The sequence below is a fragment of the Patella vulgata genome, chromosome 1 (genome assembly GCF_932274485.2).
Source record: "Patella vulgata chromosome 1, xgPatVulg1.2, whole genome shotgun sequence".
Taxonomy (NCBI): Eukaryota; Metazoa; Mollusca; class Gastropoda; family Patellidae; genus Patella; species Patella vulgata.
In genome coordinates this window covers 26,917,257-26,930,190 of record NC_065879.2, presented here as the reverse complement: position 1 = coordinate 26,930,190, position 12,934 = coordinate 26,917,257, and the positions used below count along the sequence as shown (strand labels likewise).

Genomic DNA, 12,934 nt, shown 5'->3' with positions numbered 1-12,934 from the left:
GGGGGGTTGGATGGTCGAATGTTTAGCACGTGCGTGCTGTATCGTAAGGCATGTCATTGAGTCGGTTGTACGTGACAAGGAGTAGGGTCGCCTGCCCAACCTCGTGGGTTTTCTCCAGGTCCTCCGGTTTCCTCCCACTGCCAAAGACCCCTACGCGCAAGCGAATTATTGGAATAAAATTAAACCATATGTTAGTCCCGAAATGACCTAGTTTGTGTCGAGTGGACGTTAAACCCCATCTCTCTCTCTCTCTCTCTCTCTCTCTCTCTCTCTCTCTCTCCTTCGTTTGCATATCTGATATAGATAGACCTCTCCCATAGATCCTTACCTGATAATCTGATTAAAAGACAGATCTTATTTCTCTTAATTTCGTTTCCCTTGTCTTCACTACACAAGGAGCTGGAAGTGTTGTTAAATAACCAGGGTTAAGGTTGGCATGAGGGATTAGCCAATCAAAAGCGACCTCCTACTACAACCGGCCAGATCTCCATGCAGTGAAAGCTATCGAAAGCGAAAGTACAAAAAACGAAACGAAATATTGGTCTGTATTTTAATCAGATTGCTGGAAAAAAAGTTTCGGTTTGGCGACACTTTACTATCGTGTAACACACTCCTGGAAGGTATATCTAGTACTTATGAACTGGGAGACAGAGAGTTAATTAAGGTCATTTGAAACAAATCCTGAGGAAATACGTGTTATCAGAAACTAAATTAATGATCTTTCAAAACTTGACATTAAAATCTTCTCCCCACTCACATTACCCGTATTTAAATTTGATATTAAATGACTAAAGCGGATATGCGTCATTTTTTAGACAAAGTGATCGAGACATCCTATTGTATTTTAGACCGGCCAACATAAAACCGTTTTTTTTTTTAAATGAACACATGACACCATTAATTCCTGCGCTGGTTACCCCCATTTGTATGGCGATTTATGTTGACGTTTTGGTGTAGATCGGATAAAAGGGTTTGGATATACATTTTCCGCCAGGGTTTGGTGAATATTCATGATTTTGTGGCGGAAGGATAAAGGATAAAATGTAGGGAGGACAGTTACATATGTGATAGTATGCTTCTTTCAGTTTGTGTATCTCAAGATTTCCATAGTGAACCTCATACATACCTTTGATGCTGCTATTTCTGTGATAGAAGGCGTTCAACGCCACGAATAGACGAGAATCAACATTAGGATCAATGTGGAAATTAATGGTGTACTGTGTCCGATACAACAATCCAAGGGAAATAACTTACTTAAACATCTACTCTGATTACACAGTTCGTCAATATAGCAATTCTGTCTTTTCTTCTTTTTGCGCATTTTACATGGTAATTTTTTGTCTAGAATCGGGGAGTGTGTTCGCTAGGTTTTGAAAAATATTTAGTATTTTTAGGACGAGGTAATAGAAAGTAAAATTTTCGTTGTGTTTCCATGAAATTGACTTAAGTTTCTTGTATGCAATTTTCATTCTAGAGCATATCTCAGAAACCATTCAAGATATCTTTATGAAATTTTGTTTTCTTTATTCATATATCTAGAAATAAGGGCCCTCAATAACTAAATTTATAAAATGTACACTGCTGGTATGTGGTTGTTGATTACTAATAACACAGAGACAGAAATATGTTATCCCTGTCCCTTCTATAAGGGTGTGGTGAGTTGAGGACTAAGTCTTCTTGTAGTTGAGTGACATTTAAGGCTCACAACAGAATGCCCATTTATTAACGATTATATTTTTAACGAACTAACATCAACCACGAGAGTTTATTCTTAATTTGCATCTATAAAGGCCTCTTTCTCACCCTGTTCCAGAAACAATTCATCTTTTACTCCTATGTCCGTCTCTGTAACGTCCCGAGGATTATATCTTTTGGCCGTCGCTGGAATTAGTAGACCTGACACGGAAGCAGTTGCAAAACACACACCTACAAAATGAGAAAATATTTACTGCTCTTCAATCTTCAAGCACGAATCTCACTTGTGGCGGGGGGGGGGGGTCACCATTGGGGCTGACAAGAAAACCAAGCCGTGGTGTGCACATGAAAGAATCATTGACAATGACAGTTGAATTTGATACAGAGTAAGTGGAAACGTTGCGTCCAGGCAAAATCCGTCACCCCCACAATGCACGGGTAACAGCTGAAATAACCTTCACCATACGTTAGGGGATCACGTGGCTAAGTGGGTAAGACGCTGGCTCGCTAGCCTGGAGGTCGGGTGTTCGATCCCTGCATTGGCTGAGAAAGTTCGGAAAAGACGAAAAACCGAGGTTACCGTGTACATTGGCGTGCACGTAAAAGATCCCTTGACAGTTTGAACTCGATATAAGAGTAGGCCGTAGTGCCGCTGTCCGGGCAAAATTTCCCTCATATCACACTGTATGGCGTATGCCCGTCTTCATTAGCCCAGTTCGGAGCAAAACAGTAGGACGTTAAACCCCATTTCATTTCATTTACCATACGTTAGTCTCAAAATGATCGAAGTGTTGTGTTCAATTCCTAAGGATTAAAATGTGAATGGGGATTAACGTCCACTCGACACAAACTATGTAATTTCGGTACTAACACATGGTTTAATTTTATTTCAATAGTTCGCTTGCACATAGAGGTCTTTAGCACTGGGAGGGAAACGGGGGACCCGGGGAAAACCCACGAAGTTAGACAGACGACCCTACTCCTTATTCAGGTACACGCGGGGAATGGAAACCACGCCACTTGAATCGATGATAAACCTTATGATTTTACGCGCACACGTTATACCACTAGACCACCTTAACCCCCTGACCAGAGGACATCGGGACTGGAAAATCACGAGGAACATTCTCGTTCAATACCAGAATTGATCACCAGAGTCAGCGATTAGAAGACTTAGATTATTTCAATGTTGTAGTGTCCATGTATACTAAGATTTCTAATAACGTATAATTACCAGAAAAAACAAAAACGATGTAAGAATCCTGATAATGAATTGCTATTATTTCTGAAAAAAAAAAGAAAATAAGTTTAGATACAAATAAAAGGTTTTAAGAGATGGAAAATAAAACTGACGTGAAAAATGCAATTCATAATGGTATTGGTTCTAAAGGTCTAGGCATTCCTGGGGTATCGGAACTGATAATGGGCGCTGGTAGGTGTGACTATCGGTGAAATCAACGTACTATGGCCAACTATCGTTAGTCCATAATAGGCATACAGAAATAAAATCATGAAGAGTTTGGTAACTTTGAAATATGAATCTAGTTACCGAAGAGCCGTATACAGTGACGAACATAAAATCCAATATGGTGGAAATTGTAAATGTATTTTAACATTGTATGAAGTTGTATGTTTCTGTCATTTACTCTTTTTGAGATACAACTGAATTTCTATAACGAATCAAAATGATTGAAATCTAATATGGCGGTCTATGTAGGTAATCTTAACAGTTTATTAAGTCAGATATACTCACCATAATTATGCAGTAAACGTTATAAGTTTGTTTCTAGTATTTACAGTTTTTGAGATACACATACATTATCGCATTTCTGATATTTCCATATTTGTTTCTTGACATTGCAAACACGCTTATAGACGCTTGCTTTACTGTCCAAAGTGAAGTAGAATCGGAGATACGGACAAAACTAGGTAATTTCGGTGTCTATTTTAGAATTCAAGTTGGTGGCCACCAGAACGCGTCATTTTGGGGGCTCCATTTTTTTAAATGGCCCTTAGGTGTTATAGTACCACAGTGCAAAGTTTCATGGTTCATTTATCAGATGAACTTTTTTTTATAATAAGCCACTCTACTAACGGTTTAAGGCGGATTTATTTCAAATTTGGTGGGTGTGAAGCATCGGGGTCATTAGAGGATGAAACCTCTAAATGTTCAGCGTTCCGTGGCTACAGTTTATAACAGATATTTTGTTCAAATTCGATTGTCAAGTACTGGGGCAATGTGAGGATGAGCCCCATCGATATTTCCTGTTCCCAATACATTTCTTACAAAATATGGGCACATCTTGCATGACAAATACCTGTTAACATTAAAAAAAACAATCAGGGTATATAATCTAACAAGCATACCTGCTATAGGGGGACCAAACAAATATCCCAAACCACCACAAAACATCATTACACCCATATGAGACTCTAGATTTTTAAGTCCATTAGTTTCCACCAAAAGTACATACTGCAGCGACCAGCTACCACCGGTATAGAATCCCAAAATAAGTACATATGAAATTTTACTTCCCAAGGTAGACATCCATTTTACGAAGAATGTCGCCACTCCGATTATGCCAAACATGGCACCAAACGCGATGCCTGCACCCATGAAAGACGCCAACATTCCTAATATTGCCCGAGCTATAGTCCCAGTTACCCCAGCAACAGCCAAAAGTATGGCAATTTCTTGAGCTGTTGACCCCAGATGCCCGAAATAGTCCGGCAAAAAGAGAAAAACTGTGGAATTTGCCATATGAAACGCAATAGAATTAATCAATAACAACCTATAGTGTAATGATTGACAAAATCTGAATCTATCCTTCCATGTACTCATTTCTTTTTGTTGAGTTACATTGCTATATCGGTTGCAACAGAAAACAGGTGCTAGCGTTAGTTCTTGTTCAGTTGGCTTCATAAGAGCCCCGAATACTGAACTCTGAAAACCAAGTGCACCAAGCATCAGAAACGTTCCATTTAACCCATAGGTATCTAGAAATAATTGTGTTAAAGGAGGAAACACAAATGCAGCCAGTCCACTTCCGGCTATAGCTATACCTGAAGCTATACCGAGTGTATCTTGAAAATGGTAACTTAAAGAAACAAATGGCCCAACAGAACACAAGGATTGTCCAGATCCTGAAAGTAAAAATAATAATAATAATAATAATAATAATAACAATAATAACCTAACCTAAAATTGATAATATTCGCTTTTTAATCTTCTAATAATGAGTGCAGTGAGACTCCGTCACAAATAAACAAAACTCAAAAGATAAATCAAGTGAATGGATCCGGGGGCCAAGCGTTCTTTTCCGTACACGACAACTAATACAATGTTTCACGTCCCATCCGAACAACTAGAGCGGTTTTTTTCGTCCTGACAGAACCGGTATCGACCTTGGGACCCAATGCTTAGTCAGCGAGTGCCATGCTCACTGAATTTCTTCCTCTAAATTAATGCAAATTTAAAAGATTCTTTTTTTCTAAAAAAAAGTTTTGATATTAGCTAAAAAAAAGTCACGTTACCTGCTATTAAGCTGTACGTTATAAACAAATATTTTATATCTGTCACAAAAAAGCTTAATGTGAAACCAGTCAACGTGAGAAGACCACTTAACATAACACAAATTCTAGTACTAGACAGACGTATAACAATGGTACCTAGTATACCTGAAATACAAGGTAAATAGACTTATAACAGCTGTATTATATTAAACCTAAAAATACAAGTAAAACATATTTATTACAGCTGTATAGAGTAGACCTAAAAGACTTATCAGCTGTATATATTAAATCTAAAACACACGTTAACTAGACGTATAATAGGTGTATTAAACCAAACACGTCTGTTAAATCTGGGTTTTAGGTTTTATATACAGCTGTAATAAGTAGGTGTTACAGGTTTAATACTGCAGTGCACTCTGTCACATGATGACTCACATCTGACATCGTACGGGATCGTTACAATATGTCGGATTACGCAGAGTGTCGGAATACCCAGTTTTCTCAAAACCGGAAAAATTGGAACTTATAATGTAGCTTCGAAAATAGAACTTCGAATCACCAGAATGTTATTCCCTTTAAAAATGATAAACCTTTCTGTACATTCAAAATTTTATTACATTACTTTTTTTTTTTTAACATGCGTAGGCATTTTGAATAGGTCAAATCTGTCGTTAATTTGTCTTCTTCGCCGTCTTAAGTTGATCGCACTCTTGTCTTTGCTATCACGTGTTCATTGATAATTGGGCGTACTCAATCCCAAAAATATTGACAATCGAGTGAAAATAGGTACTTCGGGCTACAACGCATGCGTCGACTGGATATATAAATATCTCATCCAACTATGCAGCCGAAACCTGTTCGTCGTGTTTAATTACGTCACAATTCTACTCACACCACATCCGTCGTCGGGACTAACAGGACTGTGACAGGACTGACTTCCGCGTCACTCGATTGCAATTCTGTCAATTTGGGACGTTCCGGACTGTAAATCGAGCATCGTCACACGGTTCTAAGACATCCGTAGGGTGACCAAACTTATAGGTTATTCAGGTTCAATCGGCATGCGCAACGAATGTTTCCAGCAGGTGCGAGGAATATTTTTACGACTGTGAATTCGGGGGAAAATTCGTGGATATTCTTGAGTATTTGTCACAACTGTCGTACAAGAGATTAAAATTATCAAAGTAATCAACAAAGACCCACGGTAGCGAGTTTTAATCTCACGGATAATTGATTGGTGATTGCTTGTTAATCTTTTGTGGCTTCACACCCATCCAGTTTTAATCTCACGGATAATTGATCGGTAAGTGTTTACTTCACACCCACCGATTGAAGGCCAGATTATACGGTGTCGATTCAATGGAAATCGTATGACGTGACGGCAGATTGATGTCGTAATCCGGAACGTACAGAGGTCGAATTACCCAGAGATTTTTTGGCTGAAGTAATAAGGAAATAAATCGGGACATGAAAATGGTATCGGATGTAACAGAGTGCCGGAGTGATCAGAGGTCGAATGTGACAGAGTGCACTGTAATAGCTACTGTTCTTACACGTCTGTTAAATCTGGGTTTTAGGTTTGGTTTAATACATCTGTTATTAGTCGAGTTCAAAATATATTATGGGAGATTAGATAAAGAGCTGACAGTTCTCACTACAATAGTTAAAAACTAGATAATGTAAAAGGAATTTGCTGATAATTTTAGTCAAATTGATCCAGTCGGTACGATAAAAAACGTAGTCTCGATTATCCAGTTCATGATTTAATCATGAATGTAGCTTGAGCAGCACATATCGCAGGCTAGCGATGACATCAAGGGTTGATTATGGTCTGGATAAGTTAATTAATGTCTAATTAATAATTTAGATAACATTTCAGGCCTAAAAAAGGCCTGCAATAGGCAGTTTTAGCTCTTGGCATGTTTAACATGTAACAACAGTAGCTATTTAACCTGACTTATGGCAGTATCTACTATTAAAGCTCAAAATTATACAAGTGGTATCTAATAATTATGAAACGCAGGTCTCTTATCAAGATAGAAGCACAACACAATAGAATGAAACATTGTGATAAAAGCAAGAACAAACTCGAGCCGTCTTGACTTCCGGTTATCTGTTTAAACAAGACTACCCCTTTAAGGGAAATAATTATTTTTAATGACACGGTATTGTAACATCACCTCCTTTCAACCGAACAATTCGGCTTATAGCGCTTCTTCGTAATTATGACCGATCTTTCGAAGTCGATGGCTGGAGGCGTTGTAAAATATTAGTTGGGCACGGTCAGATTTTCCCACGTCGGGTGTGCTCTATCTGGGGCGGCTGTCAAGAAACCCAAATAGCAACTGGCTAAGTTCTAACGGTCCAACTATCGGCCTTGTTTAAAAGCTGACAGCGGGCGCATAGAAAGTCTGATATACCACGACTGGGGAGGGTGCATAGAAACACCGACAGGTTCCACGCCCTATCGGACCCAAGGCCAACAGGCGATTTTTCTGTCGAACACCCCCCCCCCCCCAAAAAAAAAACCCCCCTAACAACAACACTTCTAGAGGTCCAATAGGCATTAAGCAACATGTAATTGTAGCGGTCCATTGAGAGTGTTACGGCCTTGAGTGAACCTATTTGAGGAGAGTTGTTTGATATTCTGGACCCTGCGCTTGAACGAAATACTCACGGGTAATATGAAAATTCACTCCCTTTTTTGTTGAGTAGGAAATAGCATCTATTGTGAACAGACATCTGAAAATGGCTAATAAACGAGTTCGAGCACGGGGGAAATGGGCCGTTGATTGAAAACTGACTTCCGCCAATAAGACCGAGAATACATCGAAATCTGTATCTTTTATAGAACCTCTGTTTCACATGTAAAACGCATCAGCGTCAGACCATTGAATAAAGCGGTCTAACCTGCCACAAATCACCTGCACAACAGTGTGAATGCATCAACTTGCCGTTCTTGGACCAAAACCATGTACATCTCCGACCATTGGCAAAATGCCCCCATTGAGATAAGTATCGCACTGCTCTGCTACGCACAGTTGCAGCTATGGATCTAGTGATTGTGATTTTAAACAAGAGAAAAATATTCTTAGGCTTTAGATTCAGACCTCCTCATTTGATTAAATTTTATTTTATTCAGGCGTATATTTATTATTCAGATTCAGGCGTAGATTTAAACTTGCAGGTCAATCTGATTCAACAATATACCCAAACAGATGCTATTTGGCATAAGAAAAATGAATGTTGAAAATACAGTATGGCGTAAAATCAAAACGGCGTCTGGGGCCCCAAATTCCCAAAAATGGACGATTTTTCAGAAAATTTTTATAGGGTTTTCGGTGTTACTGATCCTTTAAAGAACCACAAATAAGAGATCCCAAAATGAAATATGGTGAAAATTCAAAATAACGTCTGAATGTTCTCCAAAATAAACCGATGTTTTTAAACTAATCGTCATTTTTCTGTTTGATATCAGTTTTATTATGTCACTAATTAAGCCAAAACAAAACCTCAACTTCATAAATACCGAGAAAAAAACGAGCTTATCGGAACTATTCTCGGAGAAGTGCGTGCTGATTGTACTACCGCGACAGTTACATTTACGGGCTATTTTGGATCATCAACTGAAAGACACATTTCTATGCTCCATTGACTAAACTCTGATGCCTGTCTTATGGGAACTGATAGAAATGTTCTTGAGCAAACAAATTATAAAACTGCCACAGGTTTAAATGATTTTAACTTCTCAAATCAGATGTCAGCTAGAGATGATAAGGTCTATTTCTGAAATGAAGCTAATGTTACATACTGATTATATACTAAACACCAATAAAAAACATCTGTACGATTTCAAAATCAGAGAGGCACATTACGAGAAGGTTAAGAGTCTGTGCACAATCTATACATCAGTATCGGGTGTGTCCACCACCAGTGTCATTAACAGCAGCGCAGCGCCTGTACATGCAGTGGACCAGACAATTGATGAACGCCATTGGCACCTTTAAACACATTCTCAGAAAAGGCTGGCGCAATCCATCGACTGCGTTTGGTCTCGGTACGACGTTATTAAGTCTCCTCTAAATGTCATCCCAAAGATGTTCAATCGGGTTTAAGTCCGGGCTAAGGGCTGACCAGTGCATAACGTTGACACCGTTCCTCTGTAGAAAGTCCCGAGTAACTCTGGCGGTGTGGGCACGGGCGGTGTCATGCTGGAAAACGTTGTTGCGAAATGTGGTAGCTTGATCGATGTAGCGCACTGCTGTGATGCCGCCTCCTCTCCCTGGGCCAAGGTTTTGGAACACTACAGGACGCACTCTCTGGTTCCACACCGGACCATCATGCCTGGACCTCCCCATGAGTCTCGTTCCATGACACATTGGTCAGAATAACGCTGGCCACGTCGACGCCATATTCTGGTCCTGGCATCTGCAGTTGATACACAATACCGACTCGCATCTGTGAACAGAACAGTTCTCCTTTGTCTGTGTCGCCAGTTCTAGTGTTGTTGGGCAAACTGTAGACATTCACGTCGATGGCGAGGAGTGAGGATCGGTCCACTGTAAGGTCTACGGCAATGGATGTTCTCTCTGGTGAGACGTCGGCGTACTGTATCGGTACTGATGGGTCTTCCGTGTGTTCCCACTGTCTGACGTAATGTCTTAGATGCCTGTGTGAAGGGACTCTGCACGTGCTGTTGCACAACATGGCGGTCTTGTTGCATTGTGGTAACCCTTGGTCCACCAGTTCGGGCTCCGAACATTGACCTGGAAGTGATTGGCAACGGCTTGGGCAGTGTGGCCAGCGTCGAGTCTTCCAAGCTGCTGACGTTGTAGTGTGAATGATTCAACCAGGTATGGGTGTGCATTTTATAGGGGTGGTCCCGGTGAACAGCACGTGCAGCATGAGGTCAAGTTGGAGATGTGGTCACAAATATACAATAAATACATTTGGCAAGTTTTACGCAATGCGTTTATTCAGAGTAACATACCAACCCGACGTTTCTTTTGCTGCTTATAATAGTATATTATTTCCGTTCTTTTAAATAAGAAGTTCTGTCTGTTACGTTTGTTTTCATTTTTTACATAGTTCTGAGCTTCTAATTGTTTCAGGCCGACAGATACAGTAATGTTGATTGCTGCATATCAGTATTCCACACCTACAGGAAATTTCGTTCACATCTGTTCATTTTCACAGTTGTTCCAGCTGTTCGAGCAGACTTGATTCGGATCTTCTCACATGATGTCAACTAAGGGCTGATATCGATACTTTGGGACATATTACTATATATGGAAACGCTATTATGTTTTATAAACTGTTGCATTAATGGACGCGTTCTAATAATGCTACATGAATTACCCCAGTCACGAAATTAGCAGTTGTGTTGAAAACATGGCTAGAAATGAGGCTATAAGCACAACATTTTTTGCTCGTCATAATATCCGTTCTGTATCTTCTATAGATGCAAAGAAATGTTCTGGTTCAGAGGTCTTATTGATTGAAAACCAGCTACATGTATGTTAGTCATTAATATTTCATATGTACCTTAACAACACAAATAAATAACTGTTGCATTAATGGACATGTTCTATACATGTATGTACTTACCTCCTAGACTGAACATAGACGAGAAGAGTGCACCAATCCATGATATTGTCAGCGGGTCTATATCTGGGTACGTTTCTAATAACGCCACATGAATTACCCCAGCCACGAAATTCAGAGATGTGTTGAAAAACATGGCTAGAAATGCGGCTATAAGCACAACATTTTTCCTCGTCATAATATCCGTTCTGTCTCTTCTATGGATGCAATCAAATGTTCTGGTTCAGAGGTCTTACCGATTGAAAACCAGCTATGTTAAGTCATAAATATTTCATATGTACCTTAACAACACAAATAAAGTTTGAAAAACAACCCCCAAAAACGTTAAACAGTATTCGACTATACATTGTATAATGTATATGTGTATGTATTTATAAAAAGCCCTTTCTGTCCAAAAGTCACATGGTCTATGTGCCATACGTATACCTGACTGAGTGATTGTTATCTAGAGCGAAACGAAGTTGACTGAATCCACATGATTAGGTACACACTAATTTAGATTTTAAAGATTCAAACAGCTAATAGTGTTTTACAGCCAACCAGGGAAATACCAACGGAAATTGTAGGAAAGTATGGTGGCTGTTAGCGGCCATTCAAATGAATCTAAATCGTCGCCTTCATTTTGTCGTGTCGGCGGGTTGATTTCGTCGACTTGTCGACTTGTCGTGCGGCGACTTGTCAAACTCGAGCATGCGCATTTGCTGATTGGATAACTTGCATGCGCACAGATTAACTTCCGAGGCGACAAGTCGCCGCACGACAAGTCGAAATAATTGTATTTCGTCGACTTGTCGCCTTGTCGGTTGTGAATAAGTCGAAGGCGACAAGTCGCCGTACGACGAAATCAACCTTCATTTTGTCGTGTCGGCGGGTTGATTTCGTCGACTTGTCGACTTGTCGCCTTCGACTTATTCACAACCCGACAAGGCGACAAGTCGCCGCACGACGAAATCAACCCGCCGACACGACAAGGCGACAAGTCGACGAAATACAATTATTTCGACTTGTCGTGCGGCGACTTGTCGCCTCGGAAGTTAATCTGTGCGCGTGCAAGTTATCCAATCAACAAATGTGCATGCTCGAGTTTGACAAGTCGACAAGTCGACGAAATCAACCCGCCGACACGACAAAATGAAGGCGACGATCGTCGGGTAATTTTGTCGTGTCGGCGGGTTGATTTCGTCGACTTGTCGACTTGTCGCCTTCTTCACAAGGCGACGATTTAGATTCATTTGAATGGCCGCTAACAGCCACCATAGGAAAGACATAAATTGCGATACTGTTTCCCAAATGAAATGAAAGTCTTAATAAATATTACAGTAAGGATGTACTCTTCCCCAGACAAAATACATGTAGCATACTATACATGTAGCATAAATGAAGCTCCAGATTGAACGTGGATTTCAGAAACGAAGGTAAACGCATGGGCTAAGTACAACACAAATTGTTACCTATCTGCCCCACCCCTTCCCCCATACTCGTGCCTTCATCGGTTATTTCATATATTAAATCTTTTCTCGTTTTATGAAACATATTTTTATAAATGCGTTTGGTAATTTCACTCTCGACTAAAAAATGTTCCGGTTTCGAATCCCGAGCAGAAAATTCGGTATTTTACAACCTTGGCCTTTCAATGGAAATACACACTCTTTGGGATTGAACGAAAACGTGGACATAAAGGAACACTTAAACATGGATTATGCAAAAAGCTAAATCTGCCCGTTGCAAGTCTTTCCTTGGGCCGGAAATGTTATCTATATTATTAATTAGACATTGATTAACTTATCCAGACCATAATCAACTTTCGATGCCATCGTTAGCCTGTGATATTTACTGGATTTGAATACATTTTGTGATGGATAATTTAACGTAAAAATCTATAATCGAGACTTTGTTTGTTATCATACCAACGAGAAATGACGACCGAGACTAGACTAAAATCTTGGTTCAGATTGAAGCAAGTTGACTGATATTTTCAGCATATTTTGTTTTCATTATCTGTTTTATAATTATTATAGTGAGAACTGTCAGCTCTTTATCTAATCTTACCTAATGCCCCTTTAACATCAAGTAAGGGTATGGAATAATTCTCTGTCTGGGGTAGAATTATGTTACATTACAT

General features: G+C 39.7%; 1 protein-coding gene across 1 annotated transcript; it reads right to left on the bottom strand.

The window, feature by feature from the left end:
• Window positions 1–1,556: 1,556 nt before the first annotated feature.
• On the bottom strand, window positions 1,557–11,271 carry LOC126812043 (monocarboxylate transporter 9). The gene is made up of 5 exons (XM_050538218.2): window positions 10,816–11,271; window positions 5,230–5,373; window positions 4,063–4,839; window positions 2,930–2,980; window positions 1,557–1,926 (listed from the first exon to the last, which is right to left on the bottom strand). Exons 1-5 carry the CDS (start codon window positions 10,988–10,990, stop codon window positions 1,772–1,774), a joined length of 1,302 nt encoding a protein of 433 aa, XP_050394175.1. The 5' UTR covers window positions 10,991–11,271; the 3' UTR covers window positions 1,557–1,771.
• Between the last annotated feature and the right edge of the window lie 1,663 nt (window positions 11,272–12,934).

What these genes read in the sequence shown, in the direction of transcription:
- LOC126812043 (XM_050538218.2), bottom strand. Translation starts at nt 10,990, where the DNA reads ATGACGAGGAAAAATGTTGTGCTTATAGCCGCATTTCTAGCCATGTTT. An exon ending in GTCTATGTTCAGTCTAGGAG is followed by an intron (nt 5,374 to 10,815) that starts GTAAGTACATAC and finishes CTTGTATTTCAG; the next exon opens with GTATACTAGGTACCATTGTT. An exon ending in CATCGTTTTTGTTTTTTCTG is followed by an intron (nt 1,927 to 2,929) that starts GTAATTATACGT and finishes CTCATTTTGTAG; the next exon opens with GTGTGTGTTTTGCAACTGCT.